At 41.3% G+C, this 26,153-nt stretch overlaps 1 protein-coding gene across 1 annotated transcript in view; it reads right to left on the bottom strand.

The window, feature by feature from the left end:
• lyst (lysosomal trafficking regulator) overlaps window positions 1-26,153 on the bottom strand; it is a 96,223-nt gene that overhangs the window by 10,648 nt on the left and 59,422 nt on the right. Inside the window, exons 13-48 of the mRNA XM_015379570.1 lie at window positions 24,012-24,375; window positions 23,779-23,935; window positions 23,492-23,665; window positions 23,244-23,404; window positions 21,881-22,071; window positions 21,257-21,502; window positions 20,789-20,962; window positions 19,904-20,053; window positions 17,522-17,659; window positions 17,245-17,443; window positions 17,024-17,152; window positions 15,487-16,102; window positions 15,227-15,407; window positions 14,908-15,077; window positions 12,701-12,931; window positions 12,399-12,565; window positions 10,141-10,293; window positions 9,075-9,266; window positions 8,784-8,995; window positions 8,496-8,705; window positions 8,241-8,417; window positions 8,060-8,136; window positions 7,796-7,984; window positions 6,626-6,771; window positions 6,439-6,535; window positions 6,260-6,321; window positions 6,111-6,166; window positions 5,879-6,031; window positions 4,026-4,270; window positions 2,603-2,669; window positions 2,349-2,505; window positions 1,812-1,952; window positions 1,506-1,723; window positions 1,193-1,423; window positions 356-545; window positions 131-267 (exon numbers count right to left, since the gene is read on the bottom strand). Of these exons, the coding sequence (XP_015235056.1) occupies window positions 131-267; window positions 356-545; window positions 1,193-1,423; window positions 1,506-1,723; window positions 1,812-1,952; window positions 2,349-2,505; window positions 2,603-2,669; window positions 4,026-4,270; window positions 5,879-6,031; window positions 6,111-6,166; window positions 6,260-6,321; window positions 6,439-6,535; window positions 6,626-6,771; window positions 7,796-7,984; window positions 8,060-8,136; window positions 8,241-8,417; window positions 8,496-8,705; window positions 8,784-8,995; window positions 9,075-9,266; window positions 10,141-10,293; window positions 12,399-12,565; window positions 12,701-12,931; window positions 14,908-15,077; window positions 15,227-15,407; window positions 15,487-16,102; window positions 17,024-17,152; window positions 17,245-17,443; window positions 17,522-17,659; window positions 19,904-20,053; window positions 20,789-20,962; window positions 21,257-21,502; window positions 21,881-22,071; window positions 23,244-23,404; window positions 23,492-23,665; window positions 23,779-23,935; window positions 24,012-24,375 (6,558 nt within the window). The remainder of the gene's footprint in view (window positions 1-130; window positions 268-355; window positions 546-1,192; window positions 1,424-1,505; window positions 1,724-1,811; window positions 1,953-2,348; window positions 2,506-2,602; window positions 2,670-4,025; window positions 4,271-5,878; window positions 6,032-6,110; window positions 6,167-6,259; window positions 6,322-6,438; window positions 6,536-6,625; window positions 6,772-7,795; window positions 7,985-8,059; window positions 8,137-8,240; window positions 8,418-8,495; window positions 8,706-8,783; window positions 8,996-9,074; window positions 9,267-10,140; window positions 10,294-12,398; window positions 12,566-12,700; window positions 12,932-14,907; window positions 15,078-15,226; window positions 15,408-15,486; window positions 16,103-17,023; window positions 17,153-17,244; window positions 17,444-17,521; window positions 17,660-19,903; window positions 20,054-20,788; window positions 20,963-21,256; window positions 21,503-21,880; window positions 22,072-23,243; window positions 23,405-23,491; window positions 23,666-23,778; window positions 23,936-24,011; window positions 24,376-26,153) is intronic.

The following is a 26,153-nucleotide window of genomic DNA, read 5'->3' as shown; positions in this document are numbered from 1 at the left end:
CTGGTTAACTGATCCGAGCTCGGACCGGTCTCGGCACAGTTTTTCAAAAGTAGAGTAAATGGGGTAAATAACACTGCAGCGTTGGCGAGTCTTCAAAGTCTGAACTCGATCATTTTAAACCTTTATGTACCTGGTGAAGTTGTGAACACTGGATGAAGTTGATGGGCGGTTCGCTCTGCTTGCTCTTAAGCCTTAATATGTTGTCCGCGTATCCCCAGCTCAAGATAGCCGACCACTGGATGTCTGTGCTGTGCATGCTCCTCACACCTGGAGAACAGAGGGAATAAAGCCTGTCGAGTCTGGACGACGCTAAAACGTGTCTTCACAGGTTAATATACAAGAATGTCTTTCTTACCCTGCTCTTTGCTGTAGATCATCATGAGGCAGAAGTTGCGGGACAGACCACAGATTGCTCGAGTCGGCAGGGCCAGCAGGGATCCGAACCTTTCCCCATGCGGCTGACTGAAGCATACCACCGGGTCGGGCGCAGAGGGAGAGCCTACGTACTCACCCCACTTTAGGCCTTTGATCCAGGGCAGTGGGCTCTGAGGAGGCGGAGGAGAAAACTAGAAGATGAGCATCAAATCGTTTCATAGATTAGAAACACATCTGCTGTACATCCTCCTCCATGTTCTTCTTCTTAGCCTGGCGCATGAAGGAGCCTGGTAAAGGGTTAATACTCTCTGGTCTAAAACAGTCTCGACCAATCACAGGAGGTGGGCCAAAAATGCAGCAGTGCTTTTCTGTAACCATAACAAGACTGCAGCTGCAATAGCATGATGTTCTAATATTTACCCTTTATTATGCTCTTAAACTGGCCGCTGTAAGAGCTTTTCTTTTTTTAAATTACAGGTTTTTGCTTTTCGCCCATAGTTATCTGATTACTTCTGTTTCAGCGGACTCTGTTCGTCCTGTCTTTGAGATCGGGCTCTGGCCGCTCCGTTCCATACAGATACTCTGTGTACAGGTTAGTTTAATCTGACCCTGCATAGCTTTTAACAATGAGATTTCTAACAACCTTTGGGCTTCTTTTAGCTCCTCTTCCATTAGTTTTGAGGTGTGTAATAATTGTGTTGTTGGCTAACTTTACTACAGTGGCCCAGAGGTCTCAGGTAAAATACAAAAGCCGCGACATTAATGTTCTCCAACAAACACACAGGGACTTATACTTTTAAATGATAGAGAGGATTACCGGGCAGACGATTTCCTTTGGCTGTTCCCGTGTTTCTCTGAAAGCGAGCTGCACCAGGAGCCCCATGGCTGCTGGGAGCTCACCCTCCATCAAGAGTTTCGGGGCAGTCCTGCTGATGTGAGTGGCGTTGAAGAGCTGCCTGGGTGTCTGGCCGTATGTTTTGATCATCGTCTCCAGAGCACGACGCTGAACTGGGTCTTCTACAGCGGATACATCCATGCCAAAATAAGTCTGGGGAAGCAACACACAAAGATCGCGTAAGGAAAACCGTAAAAGGCTTTTCAAGCAGACTTGATGGTCCCCTCTTACTCACAGCTGGGTGGAAGACGTTGATGGCCTGGACTGCCGCTTTGCCTTTCTGCTTGAGTCCGAACACCAGGTCGATCCACTGACAGAGTGTTTGGGAGACGTGCTCAGACTCCAGGGCTTGGCGGTGAATCAGGATGAACAGACGAGGGTCATTGCGCGCCCATGGTGGTAAATTCACATGGTTCACCCGATCGCCGTTCTGACGAACCCCGAAATCAAAACCTGTGCAATCAAAAACCGTATGTAGTTAAAAGGAAACCTATTCATTAACAAACAGTCGTTATGTAACAATAAAAGAGAAAATCATCACCTTCTCTGTTGACCAGGAATTCTGGGAGGTAGAAAAACTCTGGGATGAGCTCCTTCACGTCAGTCATGGACTCGTAGGAGGACAGGCGCCACGTGGTGTTCATCGAGTGAAACGTCCGGTCCGGGATATCAAAGCTCTGGTCTAATTGAGGTCAAAGAAAATTGAATTTCACATTCAGCCCACTGCTTTAGAAAACACCTCCTTTCATGACCTTAAACACACTGCTTGCTGAATACATTAGCAGCGGCATGAAAAGATGCCTCAGAAGATCAGATAGATGAGATGGATGATTGAAAAAACTAAATACAGGAAAGGGGCTGATCAGACAAAACGCAAAGAGAAAGTAAGGAACAATATTCTGCTCTATTCTAAATAAAACCAAGAAAATCCAGCAAGTTCAGAAGCAGAGACATTTATAGAAATACTGAAAATCAAAGGTGGTGTATCTTTGTTCATGAATCATAAACTATAAAATTAACTTTCCTTTTTTTTTTATTTTTCCCATTAAAGTTAGGAGAAAATAACCACATAACTGACCCTGGTAGGCGAGAAACATCTTGGTGAACGGGGGCATTCGGACCAGGAAGTGCAGAACCGTGCCACTGTTGGAATAGTGCGAGCCGTAGTGGTAAGGCTGCACCGGAGGCATGGGGTCGTCCTCACGGATTCCCTTTTTGTACTCCTCCTCCAGATACTGCGCATTAAACACAACCAAGCAGATGTGTTTTTTTTCCGAAATCGTTCAGCGAACTCGATGAAAAATACAAGTTGGAACGTGCTGAAAGCCTTACCTTGTAATTATCGACGTATCGGTCCTCTTTTTCTTTCGATTGAACTGCAATGGGTTTGCTTAAATTCCTGCAAAGTGAAACAGTTTTGACTTTTGTTCTCTCTGAGTAATATCACCTGATTTAAACCTTTTTTATATTCAAAGCTACAAAATAAGTATTTAAAAGTATGTATGATTCAAGCTGTCATTGTATAGCCGATGGTAGCACACATGGATGGCAACACTAGACATTAATTATTATGAATTATTACAGCAGTCTGACACCTTGCTGAAAGGCCTTTCAGAAGACCAGATTTCAGACCAGCTTCTAAAACTAGTTTAAAGCCAAAAACATTACATGACCTTTGTTTAAAAAGAACAAAAAAACTTTTCCCTTTCAATGTAACCCCTGTTCCATTTAAGATTTTAGGTTTTAAAATGATTAAAATTAAAATGTTATGCAATTAGTCAAAGGAGAAAATGCTAAAACATGCATCAATCAGTTAACCTGACTCCGCCAGATGGATTTGCTCCGCATATCCATCAGGAAACCCTCCGTTGAAGTAATTTTGGGAAGGGGCGAAAATACTGGTTAGCTGATAGGCCTATGTTGGTGATAGATGGGCCAAATAAACCAATCAGATCAACGAAGCATATGACGTACTAACAGAGCGACGATGAAGAGCCAATTGATAGATCAAACTCTTGCCGAAACCAGTCGGGAGAAGAGCAAAAACATCTTTTCCTCTGAGAAAAGCCTCCAGAGCAGTGTTTTGCTCTTCTTTCAGTGAAGAAATACTCTGTAATTCCGATAAAACTTGCTCAATAGCCACGCTAACGCTAATTTCATCGGCTGAAACCGCCATGTTCTTTAGACTGAACTGTCGCGCTTCTCGTTGCGTCACACCTCAACCCGCCTCAAAGCCAACGCTGATTGGACGTTCGTTTGGTGAACTGTTCCAAATTTTCTTTAACGGAGAGTCTCCAGACTGATTAGCGAGTGAAACCTTGAAAGCTCGCGAGATCAGGATGGTCTTACGAGGCTATCAATCAGTATACCTATATTTCAAACTGATTCTTCTTTTAGACAAAGTGATGTGTGTTTTCAGAGAATGAACCTTTTCATTGTATTGATATATTTTAACCCTTTGCAAACATCCCAAATAACAAATAGAGGTATGTTTTGTACTCCATAAATATTTAGCATTGTTGGATAAAAATAAGTCTAAATGTTCATTAAAGCAAGTGATACATAAAGTCCATAATAACAGACAAGTTAATCAAATAAAAACAAAAATAAACTTTAAACATGTCATCCTAATGATTAAATATTTTATGACTTTGCAGGGGGGGGGCAGTATATGGAGTTAATACAATGAAATATACACGATTATCATCAACACACATATAAAATGGCTTTTTAAGAGTCAGTACCAAGTACCGACCTGTAGATGTTTGTGTCCTGCAGGTCGATGGTCTCGCTGCTGTAGTCGCTCAGGATGAAGGGGAACACCGGGTACTGCATGAGGTCGTTGAAGGAGCGGCCGGCGTGCTTGTTGAGATGGGTGAGGTACTCAAAGTTTGTGATCTGACCGGAGCCCCACAGTTGGGTGAGTGCTGAGATGTTCCCATGCTCCAACAGGTTGGGAAGGTCAGAGGTCAGGATGTTGTGGTAGACGTCGTCTCGGAACTAAAGCAGGGAAACATAGACCACAGAGTCATTTGTTAAGATACACCGGTTTGAACACAAGTGATCTAAAAGAATCAGTGCTATCAAGGTGAAGAAATCAGCATCTATATGCAAGCATGGTGGAGCAAAACAGCCTAAAAAACTAACATACATTTGAGCTTTTCTTGTTTCTGAATGGATGCAGATCAATAATAATAATAATAATTGAACTTTATTAATCTCACATTGGAGAAATTTACCTCTGCATTTAACCCATCCCCTTGGGGAGCAGTGGGCTGCCATCATGGGGCGCCCGGGGAGGAATCGGGGGTTAAGGGTCTTGCTCAGAGACCCAGAGTTGCAGTCTGTGGGAGTGGGGCTAAAACTCAGAAACTCTGGATTCTAAGCCCTACTGTATGCCCCAACCACTAGGTTGCCACTCCCCTTATATAGGGGCCCATCAGACATCATACAACACTAAGAAGCGTAAATTGACTAAAATTTAAACACTTCAGACAAATTGAACTTTGACAGAAACCTTAAACACAAAAACAGAGACTTTAAGAGAGTTTAAATTAGACTGATCAAAATTGGGTTTAGCTATAAAAACCTTTAATGGAATCATTGGCGCTTTAGTTTATATGTCAGTGATTGATTATTTTATTATATATACAAATATATATATTTTTCTCTTTTTTTTATTATTGTTCTTGTTTTTGTCTGTTTATGGACCATAATTGTGTCTAAATAAAGAGATTGATTGATTGATTGAATAATAAAAAAGATGATGATTCGATAACCAATTTGTGACAAATTTGTGATAAATATGAAAATGATTAAAAATCACTTTTACATCCCTTTAACACTAATGCAATAAATGTTCAACAGATGACAAAATGTATTAGCATGTATATTTATTGTAGAATAATTCAGATAAGATCTGTGCATTAGTTTAATAGATTCAAAGTTTTATAAATTCCTTAAGCAGTGAAAACCTTTAAATCAAGTTAAGAATTAGAAGATTGTGGGCTGTACGCTGATGCACTTTGTAGCACTGCTGCTAATCATGGGTTCAAAGCTTTGTCTGTAATATTTCTGCATATTTAAGACCAACAAAAATCTCTCCAAAATCACACCATTTATGCCGGCCATTAGAGGGAAGCATCATGTACTGCAAAAACAATTCAGAAATAAGTAAAAATGTCTTAAATTAAGTGTATTTACCCTTAATTTAAGCAGGTAAATAAGATTATTTTCCAATTGAACGAGTATTTTTACTCTTAAAATAAGATAATTGGATAATATGCATTTGAAATAAGACAATGCAATATTTTTCCTTATGTTAATTGTCTTGTTCCATTGGCAAAGGGTCTCAATTACCACCTCAGTTCAAGAAAAAATGCACTTATTTTAGGGGAAAATAACTTATTTAGATTTACATTTTTTAAAGTGTGTGTCTTAGTTAGCTAAAAGCGTTGCCGTTTTTTCAATTATACCTTTAAAATTCAAAATCTCTTTGCTGTTTTATCATTAAGGGACGAAGCAGACAACATTATTTTAACACTGCTTTTAAGTCTCACACCTATAGATCCCTTTTCAAGTCACCGGTAACTTAATTTTCCCCCTCACCTTGGTGTTGTCGAAGGCTAACAGCAACGTCCTGCCGTTCGTCAGAAATATCTCCAGTGCGTTGTCTCTCAGCTGCCACCATCTCTTGTGCACCTCCTTGATTTCCTCGTACGTCCAGGAGAAAGATGGCGCCTCCGTCTCTCCCTGAAGAATCTAGTCAAACACAAAGACGGTAAATAATCAGCGAGGCGGTTAACCAAAAACCCACAGCAGGCACCACTCAGCTGCTTACCTGGCTGTCGCGAGCATCAGCGGCGTTGTCCTCCACAAAGTACATCCCTGACTTTCCTGTGAGGAAATGGGATTAAAATTTTAATGCGATGAGAAGAAGACGGTTTATTTTTCGTGTCTGGAAGCTGTGAGTGATGGTTGGGGTCGTACCCAGCAGCAACTCTCCTGCCGTCTCTCTGGAGGGGGCGACACTGGTGCACCGTCTGGTGAACCTAAGGGGAGGAAACACCGTTCGCTTACAGTAGGTCCATCCATGCAGAACCATTACTCTAACACTCTGATACCATTATTATATTTACACTGTGGCAGAGAAAATCAGTGAGCTGTACCTGATGGACTCGCTGGTGGCTTTGTCTTTCACAGTGGAGGAGAAGAAGGAGTGAGTCTTATCCTCAAATAGGAAGGACAGAGGCGGCTTCACTGCGTCTGAAAGCATCACGGAGAAACAAATGTTTAGTAACAAAAAGACAAGGGGGAAGCTTTGAGAAAGGAGCGTTTATAAGGCCGCTTATTTACCTTCAGGTTTCCGTCTGTCTTTGAGCAGGTATTTGTTTGGGATGGTGAGGTAGCACCTCTGCAGCCGCCGCCTCTCTCGGTTTGGGCCTTCAGTGGGATCCAGCTGCCATGACGTTGGGTAGGACGTCTGGTCGTACCAAACAGCCCTGAAACAGAAGGTAAAAGCAGTTTTAAAGCCACAACATAACCAGTGCTAAGTCTTTTTTGCAGCCATTTTTCTTTGTATGGTTTTCTTAGTATGTTTGATTTGGTGATAAGTGGAGGCGTTGCAGAGACAAGGGTGGAACTAAACTGAGAAATACCGGCTGTTTCTCTGTAACTCGATTTTGACGATTTGTGTTTCGTGCTTCTCATGTGTGACTCCACTGCCTTAATTCCCATCGTTCTGAGCTTGAATGACTTCTTGCACGAAATCCACTGAGCCTCATGTTTGTTCTCTGGTTTTAACCATGGAGAAAACTCTTGGCTGGAGCCAATTTTGGTTACATTTTGGTCATACTTTCCAGACAAAAAGTTGATGGCGCATCTCCCAAATGTCCCGGCCGCAACAACGCTTTTATTGGTTCCGCTATCGGGACAGAACCAATAATGGCGAGCCGTTAATGTTTTATTTAGATTGCAAAAATAAATCGTAACAAAAATAATCCTATTTATGATGTTTTAAAAATTAAGACCTATGAAAGACTGATTTAAGACATTTTAATACCAATTAAGGCCATAGTTTTATTTTGAAGAATTCAATGCCTTTTAAGACTTTTTAAGGACCCGCGGGAACCCTGCATCTATGAGAGCGGTGTCCGAGGGCAACGGATTACATGGAGAGAACCAAAGCATGCTAAGAGAGGAATGCAAACACCATCGAGCCCCGGACTCCAACCAGAACTAGAATATTTTTATAAAAATAAACCACAGGAGCTACAACTTTATAGCAAGAGGGGTAGGAAATAAACTTAATTGAGCGATTTATTTTTTTGTCTGATTTTTTTAAATGTAGGGAAACAGAAAATCCTTAAATGTAACTTATTTTTTCTAAATAAAAATTTTAGGACTGCATCATTTTCCTTATTTTTGCATGATGCAAATAACAGAAGGTATTAATCATCATAAAGTCTCAGTCTCTATAGCAAATGCTTTTAAGTTGAATTAAAGTATAGATTAAGTGACGCCTACCGATCGTGTGTGAGTTGCTGAACCAGCTCCTGCCAGTGGCGGCTGGCGCTCAGCTCCGTCTTGTACAGACCCCTGATGTGCTGGATGACCTTTTTCCTCTCCATGCCTTGCCGCAGAGACACATTCTGAGTAATATCAGCCGCAATCTTGGAAATATCCTTGGATTTTCCATCAAGCCTCTGGATTAGACTAAAGAGGAGTAAGAGAGAATTAAAAATAATTCAAGTTTTTTTTAGCATATAGAAAAAAAAACTTCCACCTTACTTCTTCTGTGCGTGAGCCATTTTCTTTTCCCACGCAGCTTTACTCGTTTTCTCTTCCGCTTCATACTTGAGTTTTTCCTGCATTAATAAAGCGGAATGCCTTTAATACGTACAGCTCCTAATAAACATATATTTTCGCCCTGAAAGCTCCGGGGCCTCTCCTGCAAAACAACAGAAGTTACCTCCTTTATAGCTTTGAGCAGATCGTGTTTGTGTGGAGCGTTGGGCGGGATGCAGCGATGGCCGCAGAGCTTAAGCGAGGTCATGAAGACACCCACTGCACTTTGCTCTTCTTTAGTGAGCTCGTCTTTGTGATCGTGCAACATCTCGTACAGGTATAGTGACAGTTTTGGTCCGTGCTGAGTGAAACAGAGAATAAAGCTAATTATAAGGGTCTGTAAGTAACATTCCAGAAGAAACCAGGGTTTCTCATTCACCTCTAGTCCGGGGCTGAGGCTCTCCTTCAGGATATCGATATGCTTGTGATCAAAAACAAAGTCAAGCGCCTCTTTTCGGTCCTGTAGTGGAAGTGATGGGCTGAGCGTGTGCACCAGCAGACGGCCGATTTGCACCCTGAATGTGTCCCTGCAGGACCAGAGGATCCTCCGCCACTGGTGATTTGGCGCTCCACCCCGACCAGTGCTGCCCTGTGGCCACATGAAGCACAAACACTTTGTCAGAAGATGCAGCAACAAACAAAAAGAAGAAGAAAGAAGAGCTCTTACCAGACTGATTTTGATCCCATCCGTCATCAGCTTCAGGATGTCCTTCTGAAAACTCTTCTTGCTCGCATGGGGAAGAATAAAAGGGATCGGAGAGTGAGGGATGGAGGACGAGCTGCTGTCGTCGTGGGCTTGATCGCCTGGCTCTGGCGTGAAGATGTGATGGTCTGGGGAGTCTGGGATGTTCAGCAGGTCGAACAAGTCCTCACTCACATCTGAAATTACAGGAACTACGATTAGATGAGAGAAGGGGATGAATAAAGGAGCAACATCAGAGAATCTGACTTTGTTTACCGTTGTAGATCAGCCTGTTGACAGCGAGAACCACAAGCCTCTGCAGGCGTTGGACAAACTCGGTCTCACTTGCTCGGATCGGGTTCTCCTGGCTCATCCTCCTCTGCATCATCTGGTGGAGCTCATCGCTGGCTACGGAGCGCATCCGCATCAGGAGGGAGTCAGTCTGGGCCAGAGAGAACCGACGCCGGCCTGCAGACGCAACATGAGGGGCTCAGTTTGGATACTTTCACGTCTAAAGAAAGAGCCTCGCCACAGACTTCTATGTTTTCTTTAATGTGATAGACCAGCATATAGTGATCAATTATAATGAAGTGGAAAAAATATCCACATTTAAACTAAGAATTAGAGCTGTAGTAGCATCTGAAGGTGCCTCTGGCGGCTGCTAAATCAGGAGAGAGCAATAAAAATGCATGCCACACTTTTTAGAATTGAGAGTAATTAACATTCGTACTGAACCACTACTTTTTCTTGGTCTATAACATTAAACACTGAGGAAATACATGGAAGTTATCGAGTGGAACATGAGAGAATTTCTGAAAAGTTATCTTTTATATGAAGCTTTAAAAGAATTTTAATCTAAAGTTTTTCAAAGAGAAGATATTTAAGAGGGAAGGATGTTTGCTGAAATGCTTGACACTGACTCAGGTAAGCATTGTAGCGTGCAGATTTGAAAGCACCAGCAGCACGTGAGAATGCTGGGCAAAGTGAAATCCCAAAGCGAGGGAAGGATCGAAGTTCACGGCAAACGTGGGAGATATCCCCCCAATAAGAGGAGGATGATCTCCGCTGTGGACCTAAGGTCCCAGCTACCTGCATCACAGTGGAGCATGTACGACGGGGTACCAGTGGGGGAGGGGAGGGGGGAGTCCTGGGACAGGAAGCTGAAGGGAGAGAACATTGGGATTTGGCCAAAGGAGCAGTAGTGCTGTCTGGGGATGCGGGGGATAATGGAGTCTTTCATGGCAATGGAACCTTTAGATCAGGATGAGACGAGGTTTAATAAACCGACACTTCAGACAGAACCAGATCACTGCAAAAAAGAAATTAAATCTAAAGCATTTACCTGCAATGCTCCTTCGCTTCTGATATTTGGCGTGATGCGGAGAGGTGGGTGTGTTGACGGCACTGCTCAGCTTCGCAGGCTCCTGGTTGGCCGTCGTCTTTATGAACTCGATGGCCGACTGGAGGACTCTGAACTGCAGGGCCACAGCCATTTCTGAACACACAGATTGGGCATGCCCTTTTAAAAGCTTTGCTTTCTGTTATCTTCCCGACTGACACCAAAAACTGAAACAATCACCTAAATCTACCCAGTAAATTGCAAAAAAATGCAGATTTCCATCAGGTCTGTGTGGAGGAGCACAGCTAGATACAGCTCTACCATGATTCATGAATTATTAACTTGTAGCAGAAACAGATCAGTACCTTACTGCTTCTAATTCAAGGTGGAAAAGAGTTTAAAACTGTCACTCTAGAGAGAAAACGTGTTCACAGGTGTAGGAACAACAGAAAAAAGAATAAAGCTTGAATTGACAGTGAGAGACATGAGGTATTGTTTCCATTAGTGGGACTGAAGCTGTCCTGCAGAAATCTGTCCATCTAATCCTAACAGAGCAGCTTCAACAACGCTGCTAATTAAAAAGTAAAATCATAAAAGCAGCTAAAATCCTTCCAGAACCACACGACACAGTGATTAAAGGTCGGGAGAGTTTTTACAACTACCGTATTTTCTGGTCTATAAGCTGCTACTTTTTTCCCCACGCTTTAAACCAGGTGGCTTCTAAGAAGATGCAGCTTTTCTATTTTCCTTAGAGGGGGAAGTCAAAGTTGGAAATGAAAGAAAAAGGGTCTGATTTTCACAAATCAGAACATGCCATCAGCAGGCATGACAGAGAAGAAATCTCCTTAATTCACACATTCTGACATTTATTTGCCTCATTAAAGTTTTCGAACCAATGAATAGACAGGGCTTAACTCCTGCAGAGCTGAAGTAAAAAGCCGAGGAAACCCTGTCACTACCCGATACGTCCCGGAAGCACGATCCGTCCTGCGCATAAGCGAACAGATATAAATTTGGGTGTTCATAAATAATGTCATTATGGTACTAAAATTACTTATTTCTATCCTTAAATCACTAAGGAATGCTAATATACATCTAAAAAAAATGCTTTATGACTTTTGTGAGACAAATTTGATGCTTCTTACATTTTCTTTGCTAAACTGCTTCTCTGATGCCATCATCACATATGCTCAGAGCAGTCCGTCAAAATATGTTTAAACCATGTTTATCTGCATTTTAGTTGTTTGTTTCTTCAGATCACTCACTATATACCATAAGATTAAAAGGAAATGAAAACATAAAATTAAAAAAAGACTCGATTTATGTTTAAATCCAAAGCTGAAAAAGTTAGCCAACGGAAGTAGCGTAGGATCCCATTTCCGGTGCAGATTGGCAAGAGACGACACATATTTTGGCACGCTTACTATTTTTGGGGTAGGAAAAAATGTAATTCAGGTCTTTTTAACAAAATAAAATCAAAGGCGACCCGGATATATATCTGGATGCGCATGCGCAAATGAGCTGATGGCGCATGCGCAGAACGGATCGTGCTTCAGGGACAGATCGGGTAGTGACAAGCCCCATCTTTCAGTAGAAGCTCTTACTGCTGCGAGCCAACAAGCTAACAGGAGCTAGCATTCTTCTTCTTTATCCCTATTCCAGGGCCTATATGTAGAGCTCCCCTTATAGCTTATAGTCCAGAAAATACGGTACTCATATCTATTCACTGAAGACCATTTTCACAATTTTCTCTCCTTTTGATCAATAAATAATGAGATTGAGTAGTTTTTAATTTGTCTGGTAAGGAACATAATCCTAAAACCGAAAGGATTTCATTTCCCACTATTCATTATAATGCATAAAATGCCAGATACTCATTGGCAATTATCTCAGGAGAGTAAAATCCTGATTCTCCATCTCTTTTCGAATATCACCAGTCAGACCTCAGTCTTTATATGGCTACAGAAGAAGAAAGAAAATGATCTAAGTTCAAAATTTTACCAAGAAGTAAAAAGATGTGATACACCACATGACAGGGAGGTCTTTTCAGAGAGTCAATTGATCAGAAAATGATGTAGCAGCAAGACAAGATGTGAGATGTAATGTAGATTTTTTTCATGTTACTCTGAAGTAATTTTATTTTTTTCTTTCAGCAGCAGAAACCCAAGCGCTCGGTTTCATCCTCTACGACCAGATGCAGCGCATGAGAAGCCTCGTTTATTGTCTGGATGTGTACTGAATTTTAGAAATCCAGGCCTCACCCTGCGTGCGTCTCATCTTGCTGGTTTGCATGAAACCCAGCAGCGTAATGAGGTCTTCTATGATGCGGAAGTACTGAGACCCAGAAGAGCTGCAGGAGTGGATAGTCACAGCGACTAACATCTGCTGGATGTCACACACCAGGAGCTTGTAATCATTCAGGGGAATACTGCAGAGAGGTGGAGAGAAGAATAAGAAAATAAGAAGCAAACAAACTCAGCTTCCGATATAAGGATGATAGACGAACAGCAGTGAGATTTTTCTCTTCTTGTTACAATTCCTCCACTGTTTTTGCCCATCTTACCCATTCTCCATGCCGTTAAGGGTCGATAGGGTGTTAAAGAGCACGTAGAGCAGCCCGTGATCCAGCAGGATGTCTGCCAGCTTGGGGCAGGCATTGACGAGCTGCAGCAGCATACAAAGGATGTTGTGCACCAAGGAGTTCTCATACAGCGAGTTTTCAATAAGACCCAACACTGGGATGATGCAGCGCCTTCTGAAAGGTGAGATATTTTCCATTTCCTCCAGGTCAAGACTGTAGAGACAGAAACAAGAGACATTTACAAACAAAGTTACAATGAGAAGCAGCTAAACACTGACGGATGATGTGGAAATTGTTTTTCTGCTTCAATTGATTTTCCTAATGTGTTCCTTTATATATATGCAGGGTGGAATGATTATATAACAAGCATCTTTATTTCATTTTAAAATCAAGAAATAGATGGAAACTCCTGCCTACTGTCAAGCAGGGTGATGGAGGTATCATGTTTTCCTGCCAGTGGTTAAATGGAATTTAACCCATCTCTGATTTTTTTCTGACAGATCACAAAGTCTGTTCTTTCAGATCACATCCGGTTGGACAAATATCTGATGTTCCTAAAACATAATCTTAATCTGGATGCTGGCGTTGCATTTAATGTAAGTTTTCCTCAAAATGTAACAGAACCACAATGTTTCAGATGGGAAGCAGCAAAATCAAAAGTAAGATCAGATATTTGTCAGCTGCACTTGAGCAGTGATTTCAGAATCGACAGAAAAACTTAGAGATGTGTTAAGTCTTCAGCTGCAAGAGTTATACTGAGACACTGGAAGGCATCTGAACACCCCACATTCCAGGAATGGAAAGTTTTAATGACTGAAATGGTATCATATGAGGTTATGCTAACTAGACTGAGAAGCAAAGGACAGGTGGGGTTAAATAATTGGTATTTCTTTCAAGTCTACCTGACTTCTCAGTAGCGACCCTTTTATATTTTATCTTTTTCACCTATTTATTCTTTAGTTATTATTTTTTTTTTTTTTTTTTTTTACCCTTCATCATCCAGGAACACCGTCTATTTCTGCTTTTATCCTTATAGTTATGTTAATTGTCTGACCATGTGTTATAAGCTGTTACTTTTTGTATACTATGCCATGCAAGCTTTGTATCGTACTTGTTTGATTGTTTAAAGGAAAATAAAAAACTTTAATAACAAAAAAAAAAAAAGAGATGTGTTAAGTCCGTATCTATAATGTAATTTCTTCTTAAAATGAGTGCATTTTTTCTTGAATTAAGGATTTAAGTGAGACACTTTGTAAAAATACTACTTCCACTGGCAAAGCATCTTATTTACCTGCTCAAATTAAGGGTATTTTTACTCATTTTGAGATCATTTTTGCAGTGTGGAAACAGGGTTAGGTCTGATGTAACTTTAATTGTTTTAAAATATTTTTCAGGTGTTTAAACTACAGTCAGACTGTGGTTGAATTAAAAGGAAAATGTCAAAAAGCAGAAAAAAGCAAATTAGCCAAAAACAGATCTGCAGTTTAGGAATCTAAGAAATAGTTGATGCATAAAACAAGAAAACTAACCCTTTAAACAAGTTAACTTTATTTGTCATTGTTTTATTATGTGTAAAAGCTGTTTGTGACAAAAAGGGAATCAATTTGAACAAACTCCAGTAATTCTGCAAGAGGAAGGATCATATAAGCAAAAGGTAAAACAAAAAGCATATGGTTGAGTTTTACTCTCTGGGGACTCTTAACCTAAAGATGTTGGTCTATATCTGAGCACCAGATTAATAATCTGTATTTTGTGTGGAATTTAAGAATCTATAGCCTCCACATTTTTTTTTTTTATTAGCAGAAGAGGTTTACACATAATTTTCAACTATATCTAAGAAACGATAAAAAAAACAAAACATGACATTGCATTCCATGTATGCATCAGATATTAGTCATTAAATAAATGTGTAAATGTGTGTAATTCCCTGTATTTTATCGCAATGGGGAAATTCACTCTCTGCATTTAACCCATCCCCTTGAGGAGCAGTGGGCTCCCATTGTGTGGCGCCCGAGGGACCCAGACTGCAGCCTGTGGGGATCAAACTTGGTACTTGCACCCTTCTCATAGATCAACTCACTGCTCTAACTACTAGGCCAAAAATGAAGGCTGCAATATGGAAGATAATACAAACAAAAGTTAAAAAGAAAAAAACTTCAGATGCTTCTGGAAGTAATGCGCGGACTCACTCTTCCTCTAAACCCATGGGTCGTCCAAACAGCATCTCCAGGAAGCATTCCAGAAGCCCCTGGCTCCCCTGGTGGATGTACAGCTGGTTGGCCAGCAGGGAGAAGCCATGGTTCTTCAGGAACTTCTCCTTCTGTTCTTTGAGCGCTCTGCTGAAATAGGCGTCTAGTAGCTGAAAGCAATGAAGAGAAAAAATAAATACTCTAAAAACATGCTGCACAGCAAAAATAAACCCACTTGTGTGCTCCTGTTCTACAGCAACAATTGCTAGAATGAGCACATTGCTAAAGACAGCGATGTTCCAGCAGGCTACAAACCCACCTTCATGACTCCTTGCTGGACGAGAGGTGAGGGATGATTGACTAAGACGATGAGAGCCTCTGGTTGGATGAGTTTGTCCATTACCTCCTCCAGCATGAGGTCAGGCAGCAGCAGCAGGACGCCCCTCAGAAGGTCATAGAGTCCACAGCAGATCAGCACCAAGCAATCCTCTGTGCTGGACCTGAGACAAACAAACCTTTTTCAGTATGAAGTGAAGATTGGGGGATTATGGGCTGTTTTTAGTGGTAAGCAGTAGCTACCTGTCGTTGGGCTCAGTCTTGCTGTGAGTTCTGTCAGAGCCGGGAGAGTAGGTGTAGCTCTCCCAGTCTTCAGGCATGGATGCTCGGTCTGCTGCGCTGGGCCAGCGGGCGACTGCCAGAGAACCGTTAGGGAATGGGAAGGCCAGACCCAGACTGGTCAGGTTGCTGTGGCTCCTCTGGAAGGACTGGATTCCCTTAAGACTGTCAGGGCGGCGCGGCGCCTCCTCGCCAGCCCACTCCTCAGACTCTACCACCCCCACGCTGCCCTCTGCCAAGCTGTCAACCTCTGCTGCTTCGTCCCGCTCCTCCTCCACGCTGATGGATGGGGTGCGAGGAGCAGAACCCTCCTCCATCTCCTTGGAGTCACAGATCGTCTTGGCCGATTCGCAGCTGCTCAGGAGCTGCTCGTCCCCTCCGATCTTCTTGAGCGTCTCTGTGCTGCCGAGCGCTTGCTGAGAGGTGAAGGAGCCGTTGTCTCCTTCGGTCGCTTCACTGGAGCTGCCGTGGCCGAGTCGAGGAGTCGCCAGAGGTGAGGAGTAAGGAGAAAGACCAAAGCTGGGGGGCCGTAAGGACTGATCATCGCCGCCGTGTTCAGGAGAAGGAGCGTGGAGATGGCCTAAAATGATGACGCTAGTTAATAAACGCCTCAGATCAGCTGCATATCTGGTAAATCCTCACCAACAAGCAGGCAGTGTCTCATATTCTCTATCAAATCTTTGAACAAACTGTCCATTTTGTCTACAGGATGTTTCCAGGTATCAAATCTGCATTAAGATGTTTTCTCAGTCTGCATACTTTGTATTTGAATGGGAGAGATTTTAAACACCTTCACCATCCGTTTCAGCCATAGCAATGAAAATACTATCCTCCTTTTTTCACCCTCTTCTTCCTCCCTGATTACTAAATACAATAACATGACCTCTACTACCAGAAATGTACATTTTGCATTTGAACTTAAATCTAAAGAAGTATCAACTTCCACTGTTCTCATAGGACATTGGCTTTCTGTGCAAATAAGAGCTTCTTCCTTGCTTGAACCTGTTTTCCATGCAGGGTAAGTTGCATTAATTGTTCATTAAGGTTTCATGTGGAGCCCTTTTCTGTTTCTGTTATAGTTTCTATATATAATGTCATAAATTACAATGGCAGCTTGATGGACAATCATTCCTACCTATAGCTTATTTATTTATCAAGAATATACACACACACAATAAAAAAGAGCAATAATTTAAAGGCAAACAAAACAGTCTGCAAGTTTGGAAAAAAAAAATTGTTAAATCGATAAAAAAAAAAAGTGTAATTTTGTGGAAAAACTTTGCAATTAAGACAAAAAATGCAACCTAAAGTTCAAACTTTTTCTTTCCAGGTTTAAATCTCCTTATTTTGCCGAACTTTTTTTTATTTTTAGCTTACATTCTTTATGGTCCCAATTTTGCTCAATACAGTAAACGATCCCTCATGCACTTCCTGTCTGCAGCTTGGTTAATATTCGCCTCAGGAACAAACAGATCGAGTTTCTTTAATCAGCTACATTTACCTTCATGGGGACCATCGGTGAAAACCGTCGGGGAGAGCGACATGACCGAGCTGCTGGCAGACTTCCCTCCGCTGTTGGAGCGTCTTAAGTACATAATGGACTGCACCTTTTCCTGGTAGAGCTTCCCATCTGAAAAATAGTTACATCAAAGAGAGCTGAATGCATCCAATCAATGAGGCTTCAATATAGAGATGATGCAGACAGCTGGAGTGCTTCCTCACCAATGTGCAAAGAGAAGTAGAAGCTGGATGGGGTGTGGCAGACATAGGTGTTGGTGGGCGGGTGAACGGCCAGCAGGAAGTTACAGATGAGCTTCAGTAGATCCATGTCTGGAGGAGAGCCCAGTACCTCCTGAATGATTTTGATGAAGGACAAACACACGTCCTGTGGGATGGCTTTCAGATGGTCATCCCGGTGCTCCTTAATAGAAACACATTCTTAGTGACTGTGAATGAGAGGAAGTGGGGAAACAATACAGCATATAAAAGGCTGGGCTACCTGTAACACCTGGCAGGTGAGCAGGAAACGATGCACGATTTCAGCGTTCAGGAACTGGCGGATGTTGTAGACCTGATATGGGTGATGCACCCTGATGAGGATCTCTAAAGCAGCAAGTAGTGCTTCCCAAACGCCAAACTGAGAAAACAGGGATTTCAGATTATTCATATACATAATCCCACCGTGATTTATTTAGCCACAGTTTATCTGCACCAAGCCCAAACTTTAAGCATCACCAGGAAGTCAGATCCAGGAGATTAGCCTCCACTTTTTTAAGTTTTAAGACATCTTATTACATCCATCAGAAGCTCACTCTGAGTCTGGTTCTGCTGGAGGTTTCTTCCTGTTTAAAGAGAGTTTTCCTGTCTACTGTCATTACAAGCATGCTTGGTGTGAGGGATTGCCTTCGAATCAATGAATCGATGCAATTAGCTGGTTTTTCTAAGATAAATAAAAAATAATGAACCAGTCTGACTGTATGATCTGGTTGAATTGTCTCTGTAAAGTGCCTTGAGGTGTCATGTGTTGTGAATATGCATTATATAAATAAACTGAATTGAATTTAAACTGAATGTTGCATTTGGAAAACATTTAACATAGCTTGTATTCACATATTTATACTGTGACAAGCAGGATGAATTGGCTCGACACGCGCTGCTGGTTTACGAGGTCAGCTCAAGGTGAGGTCATCAGAAATCCTGCAGGAGAGGAAAGTCAATGTTTCCTTTGGGGACAGATGCTGGTTCTCTGCACATCAATGTTTGCCTGCTTTTTTTCTGACACTTTTTCTTCCGGCAGTTTAAGTTTAAAAGTAGCACTTCGTTACATTACTCCATCTGTAATAGAGTAACTATAGGACCAGTTTGATATACAGTGAACCCTCGTTTATTGCGGGGGTTACGTTCCAAAAAGAACCCGCGATAGGTGAAATCCGTGAAGTAGAAACCTTTTTTTTTTACAGTTATTATACAATGAAATACTCCATATAAAATTGAAATCAAGGAACAAAAACTTTTTCCTGGCCCAAGCATTTGTTTAACAAATAAAAGTACGGTATAAACGTTGTTAACTACTGTGCTGTACTGTAAAATAATATAGTTCTAAATAAATAAGTAATAATTTTAATCATCAATACGAACTGAAGGGTTAATATTGCGTTGATCAGCACCGCCCCGCCGTGACGGATTGGAACGGGAGAAAATAAAAAATGATTATGAAAAAAAATACAAAGTACAGTAGGACAAATAGTGACTGACGTGTACAGTACAGTATTTCACTGCTGTTCTGACGGAGCCGCTGCATCCTGACTCTGCTCTGTGGTGTTTTTTTCTTCTAAAGCCTGCGGTGCAGGTGTGTTTTTTGGAGAGAAGAACATAGTTATCAGTAGTTGTTGTCGCTCTTTTTTCTTCTGGGACAAAAGATCCTTATAAACCGACATGCCACCATTAATATGCTTGACAATAAAGTTTAACAATGCATGATGCAAATCCGTGAAGCAGCGAGACCGTGAAAAATGAACCACGTTATAGCGAGGGTTCACTGTAACACAATTTCGTACAATATATATAATTAAGGGGTCCCCGCTCCTTCTCACCATCAGTTTGGGGGTCCTTGGCCTGGAAAACGTTAAAGACCCCTGCACTTAATTTAAGAAATTTTTACTTATTTCTAGATTTTTTGAAATTTCTAGAATTTTTCCAGTCTAAAAGTATATTTTAAGATAATTTAAGGCGAGAACATTATACTTTTAAGCGACACTATATGGCCCATTTACTAATTTTGTGCAAAATTTCCGATGTTGAGAGGATTGCTGCAATCAGCGGACCTCCGAGCCTAACTGCAGCCAGGTTTAATGTTAGCTTGTCTGCAGCAGCCCTCTCTCGGCATAACCGTGTGAAGTACAGCTGGCTCTGATGGAGAGTTTTCTTGCTTTATTTAGCAAAATGTTCATTTGATTTGTGTTTATCTGACAGTGTTGATTATGATTCCCCCAATAAATGAAAAAAGTAAGAATTTATTATTATCTAGAGACTATTAATAACAGGAGGTGAAATGCAGCTCCAGACCAGCTGAGCATGTGGTGAAGTCACGAGTTCGCTTCTGTTCTAATTAACCCATAGTCTGTAATTTCCTGCGTACTTCTCAATGAACATACTTAGCGAGAACACGAGTCAGTACTCGCTTTCTTGTGAATCGAGAAACGGTCTAAAAGTTGTATCAGGACAACTACTTGCTACTGGAACTTACTGGAGCTAACCATCTTAAGAAGTTGTGTCTTTTTAGATCCTAAATATTAAAAGAGGTCGGTTTTTAAACTTTAAGAACAGCTGATGCTGATGCTTGCTTATGAAACACAACACCAGTCTTTCTGCGTGTGTTTACCTCAGCCTTGGCCCAAATCTTCCAATCCAGCAGAATATGTGAGAGGAGCCTCGTATCCTGAACCACAGCCGCAGACTCGGTGTCAAATCGAAACTGACCATCGTCCCCAAGGAGGAGAACCGATCCACTGCAACAACCATCCAGAAGAGTCTACAAACACAAGACGCGTCAGTGCCTGAGTGCTGTTCAAACTAATCGAGCTAAACACCAAAACAGATCGATCCAGATCTGAAAAAAGGAAGACAAATCAATACATTAGCAATGAAATTATTGAAAAGTTTATGACTCTATTTTAATGGATGACGTTTACCCACTGAGCAGCCGTGTCAGTATTGATAAAACTCTGATCTATCACCAGCCTCCCTGCAGAGGTCATAAATCTTCAGCCCTTAAGGATTTCTTTTTCAGTAATAAATGTTAGAAGCTTAAAGTCTAATAGCTACTAATTTAAAGGGATAGCAGAGGTGAAGAGTTCCATTAAATATGTTCTCTGAGAAGATACGAAAGATAGATTTAATTTACAGATTGAATGGAGACGAAACGATGAGAACAAACTGTAATAGTAGCACGGCATGTTCCCCTTTATATTGGAATAATTATGAGCGAGTAGCATGACCGATCAACGCGGCTCTCCGCTCACTATAAAAGGATGGAGAGAAAGGCAATCCGAGGTGCTGTGGACGTCTGTGGGAAGCTCAGTGTTTCATCAAGTCAGACAGAATCGGTTTCAGCACAGCTCTATTACACACTCAGCCGGAGGGTCAAGTAACAGCGGGGTCACCGGCACCGGGCCCAGAGAGGAACCGATCTGTCGGGCCGGATCAGACACGGTGGAAATACAGAAATGGAGCAAACGGCAAACAAGGAGTTCAACGTGTGACTCACTTTCAGCATATGATATCCCACGATGCATTTGGATTTGATGAGAACCTGATGGATCATGGAGTAACCATGGTAACAGTCCATCTCATGGATGCGGTGTTGGTTGTGCTTGCAGAGAGACAGCAGCACTCGCAGGGCCAGAGCCTGGGTCTTCTCGCAGTCACTCAGCTCCACCGTCTGGACATGGCAAAGCCCAGAGACAGGGAGGGGGGGAGAAAAGAAGAAAGTCTACCTTAAAAGACAGAACACTGGAGATACAGCTAGTGCAAGGAGCAAACGGTCCTGTAAAAATAACCAATTGCATTGCAACGCTTATACAACAACAGCTGTTTTAAACGATTTACCCTTTTGTTTTATTATACAAGCACAAATTTGCAAGCACAACAATAATATGTGGCCAATAATTAAATACTTTATTCTATATTAAAATGCATTTTAATACATTTATTTCTATAGGTCTATAAATGATACCTGTGCAAAGAGGAAGACAAAGTTCCCCGTTCCTCCGATCTTGTGGAGGACACTCTGCAGGCCGTGGGTTTCAGTAGGAAGCAGAGATCTAAAGGCGTTTGCGTCCAGGGAGATGCTTTGCACCTCTTTGGAGCTGAAGGGCCGCTGGGTGACCACCGTCTTGGCCTGACCTTTCAGTCTGATCACAGGCTCATATATTGTGTAGACTCTTGGGCTGCTGGGGGTATAGACTATTGCCAAGCTTTCCTGTTGAGACACAAAATAAATAAATAAACACCATCACATTTCTTTTTCTTTTACAAAATGTGGTTACTTAAAATATTTTATCTTTTTTTTTTTTTTGATTGCTGCAGGACCTGCCGTTTTAAACAGCACACCTACTAAGTAGTTTGTTCCTCTTTTAATAGCTGCAGCTTAACTAAAATAGCTTTTTATGTGGTTTAAAAAAACAGCTTCCTTCTGCTTATTATTCATCTCAGAAAACAGGAAGCATTAAACCATTACTAGTAAAAAAGAGGCTTTATAGTTACATGAATAAACAGAAATCACCCAACATACAACATCTATCTGCACTTAAGTTAATAACTCACTAGTTCTGTGTGTTTAAACTATGAAGAGACTTACAACCAACGCTGTTGTGTCGATGTCCTTGTTCTTCATCAGGATCTCTCTGACATGTTCACACCTAAGGCCTTCTTGGGAGACGAACTTGGATATTGATCCACTCGACTTGCCGTATTTACAAGGCATGATTGACGTGAGGTCTGGTCCACTGGAGTAGAGGAAGAAAGCCTCCTCCGATCCGATTCTGGACCCTGATAGGAAAGAAAAGCACAAATGTCTGTTTTTTTCTCTTTTTTTTTATAAAAATAAAAAAAGCAAGATTTTTGATCCAATCCAGCAAAAACACCATGAGTTATTCATCTAAAAAGTAGAACATCAATAATCTTGCAATGTGGGGCGCCCTATGGTGCACCTTGATGTTTTTTTTGAAAATCTTGACATCTTGCTGACTTTCTCTCGAAGACAACATTTGCCCTACTGAATGCTAAAAACCTTGGTGATGCTGAGCTGTGATAAAAAAAAACATGAGTGTTGAGATTTCTTTTTTCGGGGGGAATGGTGACAGCAAGAGAGGAACTGAGACACAATGCAGACCCTGCCACTGATACAGGATACAGTTCCTTGATTCTGCCACTAGAGGGCAGCAGTGAGGACAGACTGAAGCATAAAGCAATGAAGTTCAAGGAGGCCAAACATCTTTAATGTATTTTCATTTAAATACAGGGCTTTGGAAAAATATTCAAACCTGTTTACTAGGTACTAGTTCACTAGGATTATTTCAAATAATCCAACACAAAGGGGTTTATAATTGCGAAAGGGAAAAAATATAAGATTTTCAACTTTCTTCAGTAATAAATATCTATTTATGGGCATCTTTTTGCATTTAGCCCCATTCCATCTAACTTAGCTAAATAAAAGTGTAAATATGTGTTTAAATTTAGCTTTGAGTAATTGTGGGGGAGTGGTGGTCTAATGGTTAGGGCATTGTGCTTGGATCCCAGAGGTTCTGAGTTCAAGCCCCACTCGCACAGGCTGCAACTCTGGGTCCATGAGCAAGACCCTTAACCCCCACACTACTCCCCGAGTGCTGCACAATGGCAGCCCACTGCTTCCCAAAGGCATGGGTAAAAAAACAGAGAGTGAATTTTGTCGCTTTGTACTTGTGACAGTGTAATGACAATAAAGTTTAATTCTTCTCTATTCAGCTTTTAAACAAAAACCATTATGAAGAATAAGGAAAAAGGTTTTAAACAAAAAGGTATCTTTTTAACCAAAGCACAAAGTGCCTTTCTGGTGAAACATTGTGGTGACGGTAACATGCTGTAGGTATGCTTTTCTTCAGAGTTGGTTAATAGATGGATGAAGCTAAACACTGGAAGAAAACCTAAAAGGCAAGGCTCTATAAATATCCCAGAAGTCTTACCATTAAAGAGAAGCACAGTGCCCATGGACCACCGTCCTGTCGGCTTCACCAGTTCCTCAGATGATACGGTGCAATGGCCCAACATGCAGAAGGTTTTGTTACTGTCAGACGATAAACTGGACTTACGAGGCAAAGTGTAGTCCAGAAAAACCTCACATTTCCTAAAAGAAAAGAATTTTAAACAAACTTCAATGTTTAACAACTAAAACCAGCATTCCAGTTAACATTTTTAAGACAACTTCTCTCACCAGATGCCACACACCCACACGACGACACGGCTGTGGATGTTCTTCTTGCCCTCTGGCTGCTGGCTGTAAGTGAGGCCCAGGTGCTGCCATTGCCCTCGTTTGAACAGTCCCTCTCCTGACTCTGCCTGTGCCAACAGTCCTGCCTTTATCTCGTCATTTGGGTCAATACAAATCCTGTAAGAGTGAAGATTTATAGAGCTTGAACGTTTATATAGGGTATATCTTAGACGTAGCAGCCTATTTAAGCCTCATTAAGCCTTAGAGTAGTGGCGTAGGCTGAACCACACCTGAATGTCAGAGAGCATTTAGAGAGGTCTGCCCACACTTGGAGCATCAGTGCCTTGGAGCCCATGGAGAGAATATGAACAAGGCTTTCTTCTGTTGATTTTGTTCCAGTCTGAGACAAAACGGGATGGGACTCTGATGCAGGGCGGATGTCTTCTTCTAGAAAATAAAGCAGATCTTATAAAGCTTCCATCTTCAAAACGATCAAGCAGAAATGTATCGGAATGCGACAGACCGTTGTCCGCACTCTTCTCTGCGAGCTCAGGCACCCGTAGCCACATTGAGGCACTGAAGCCGGGGGCCATGTGGGGCCAGCAGTTCTGCCCCACTAGAGGAAGGTGGAGAGGCGCCATGTGCCATGGAGAAGACCAAAGGTGGCCCGGATGGTAGTCTGGTTCCCCTTCCCTGCGACCAGGAGAAAGTTTACCCTTCCACAGCAGATTGACGCCTTTGCCTCCGGCAGCACTGACCTGCCTGGAGCCAGGGGATGAGCCGGCGGGTGTTGAAACCCCATGGAGTATTGGAAAAGTCAGGAAGTGGAGAGGCTCCATGTCCATGTTGGCTTCAACAATTTGTAAGATACCATTCAGTAATACAGCCTGCAAAAGAGGAAACAAAATGTTAGGGTAAGGGCACACAAAGTAAGCAGATTTGACCTTTCACCTTTGCTACTCACGGGCCTTTTTAAAATGTAATGACGAGTCTCTAAGATCTAGCAAAAATATATTTGATATGTTTTTATATCAAACAAGCGCCTAGACTCAAAACATCAACCTTGAAATGTCTTTATCTCTGGAAAAGTCCCTTTTGATCACCAGTACTTTTCACTCAGTGCTTGTATTTCTACTCAATACAGTGATGACACATTTGAAAGGTTAGTTATACTGAGAATGCTAAATTGCTGAAGTTGCTTTCCTCTCCCAAAGTAGTGCCTCTTATAAGATAAATTAATTCATGTTTTATTTTTCTCAAAAAAGTGATGTGGCTCTTAAGTTAACTCATGATCAGCGTCTGATTGGATATTCTGCCCCTCTTGATGGCTCCTCTCCCATTGAGTTCTTAGTAGGAAAGGACCATCGAACCCAACAAGAAAAACCTTCAACGTCTGAACTGGAGCCAAAAAGGTAAACCCTGCCAGATTTGGTTGCAATAATTATTTACTTTGAACTGTATTCTAGACTTTATCAGTCTATTTGGTGTTCATTAATGCACATAAACCATGGAGCTTGGGTCCTACGTAACTTCCCGAACACAAAAAGAAAAATGGATGCTTTCCTTCACTTTTCTGGAACCGATACTACTTTCTGTTTCAGAGCAGTTTGAGGCAGCCATACAACTCCTACTGCAGAACCAATGATTGGCAGAGGTGTCAAGTAACAAAGTACAAATACTTTGGTACCTTAAGTAGAAATTTTGAACATCTATACTTTACTGGAGTAATTATTTTTATGACAACTGTTTAAGTTCTCCCCTCACATTTTTTTATTTTTTTTTTTGCAGTTATCTGTACTTTAAACTCGACATTTTAAAAATATACTTGTGACTTTTGTTTCATTTAAGCTCATTTGAGCTATGGTCTGTTGGTATTTAAATAAAATACAAACCATAAATAAAATTTCTTTGTGGTGTTGCACCAACATACCAAAATAAGTAGTTCTTCAAGATGATACAGTACATATTTAAAGTTGACATTGTTTTAGTTATAACACTAAGAAAATTAAGTCTAAGGAAGTTCTCATCCAGAATTGTAGAAAAATGTTCCTTTAATAGGGTAGTTCAAGATTCTGTTCTTAACATTTTTCCTGAATTACTTTTACTTTTTTACTTTTAGTAGTTTTAAAAATGGTACTTTAACACTTTTACTTGAGTAAAAAGCTTAAGTTGACCCTCTAACTTCTACAAAACTGTTTCTTCTACCTTGGTAAAAAAAACTTTGACACCTTTAATGAATAGTCCAGCAGCAGCCGATGGAGGTGGAAGGATCTGCATTAGCAGACAAATCAGCTTCATTAGAATTGGTGATCAAGCAAGGTGCTCTTTCTGGCTCTATCAGAGGCAGCTCTGGTCCTTACAGCTGATTTATAACTTAAATTCAATAGTTTAAGATATTCTTTTTCAGCGTCTTTCTTTAAATCAGGTATTAAAAGTCAAACCTGTGTTCCCTTAGAGTCTGAAACCTTCATTTATTTATTGAAAAAATTGTAACACTTTTATTAAATCTTATTTACCGTATTTTCGCGACTATAAGGCGCATATAAACGTTTTTTTTCCCCTCAAAATGTAACTGCGGACGTTGTTGAGACCACCATGAGAACGTTAAAGGGGGAAGTGTGGGCATGGAGAAGAAGGGGACTAGCATGGTAGCGATATACACAAC

The sequence above is a fragment of the Cyprinodon variegatus genome, unplaced genomic scaffold (assembly GCF_000732505.1).
Source record: "Cyprinodon variegatus isolate N-32 unplaced genomic scaffold, C_variegatus-1.0 Scaffold195, whole genome shotgun sequence".
NCBI classification, from domain to species: domain Eukaryota; kingdom Metazoa; phylum Chordata; class Actinopteri; order Cyprinodontiformes; family Cyprinodontidae; genus Cyprinodon; species Cyprinodon variegatus.
This window is presented reverse-complemented; position numbering and strand designations above follow the sequence as displayed.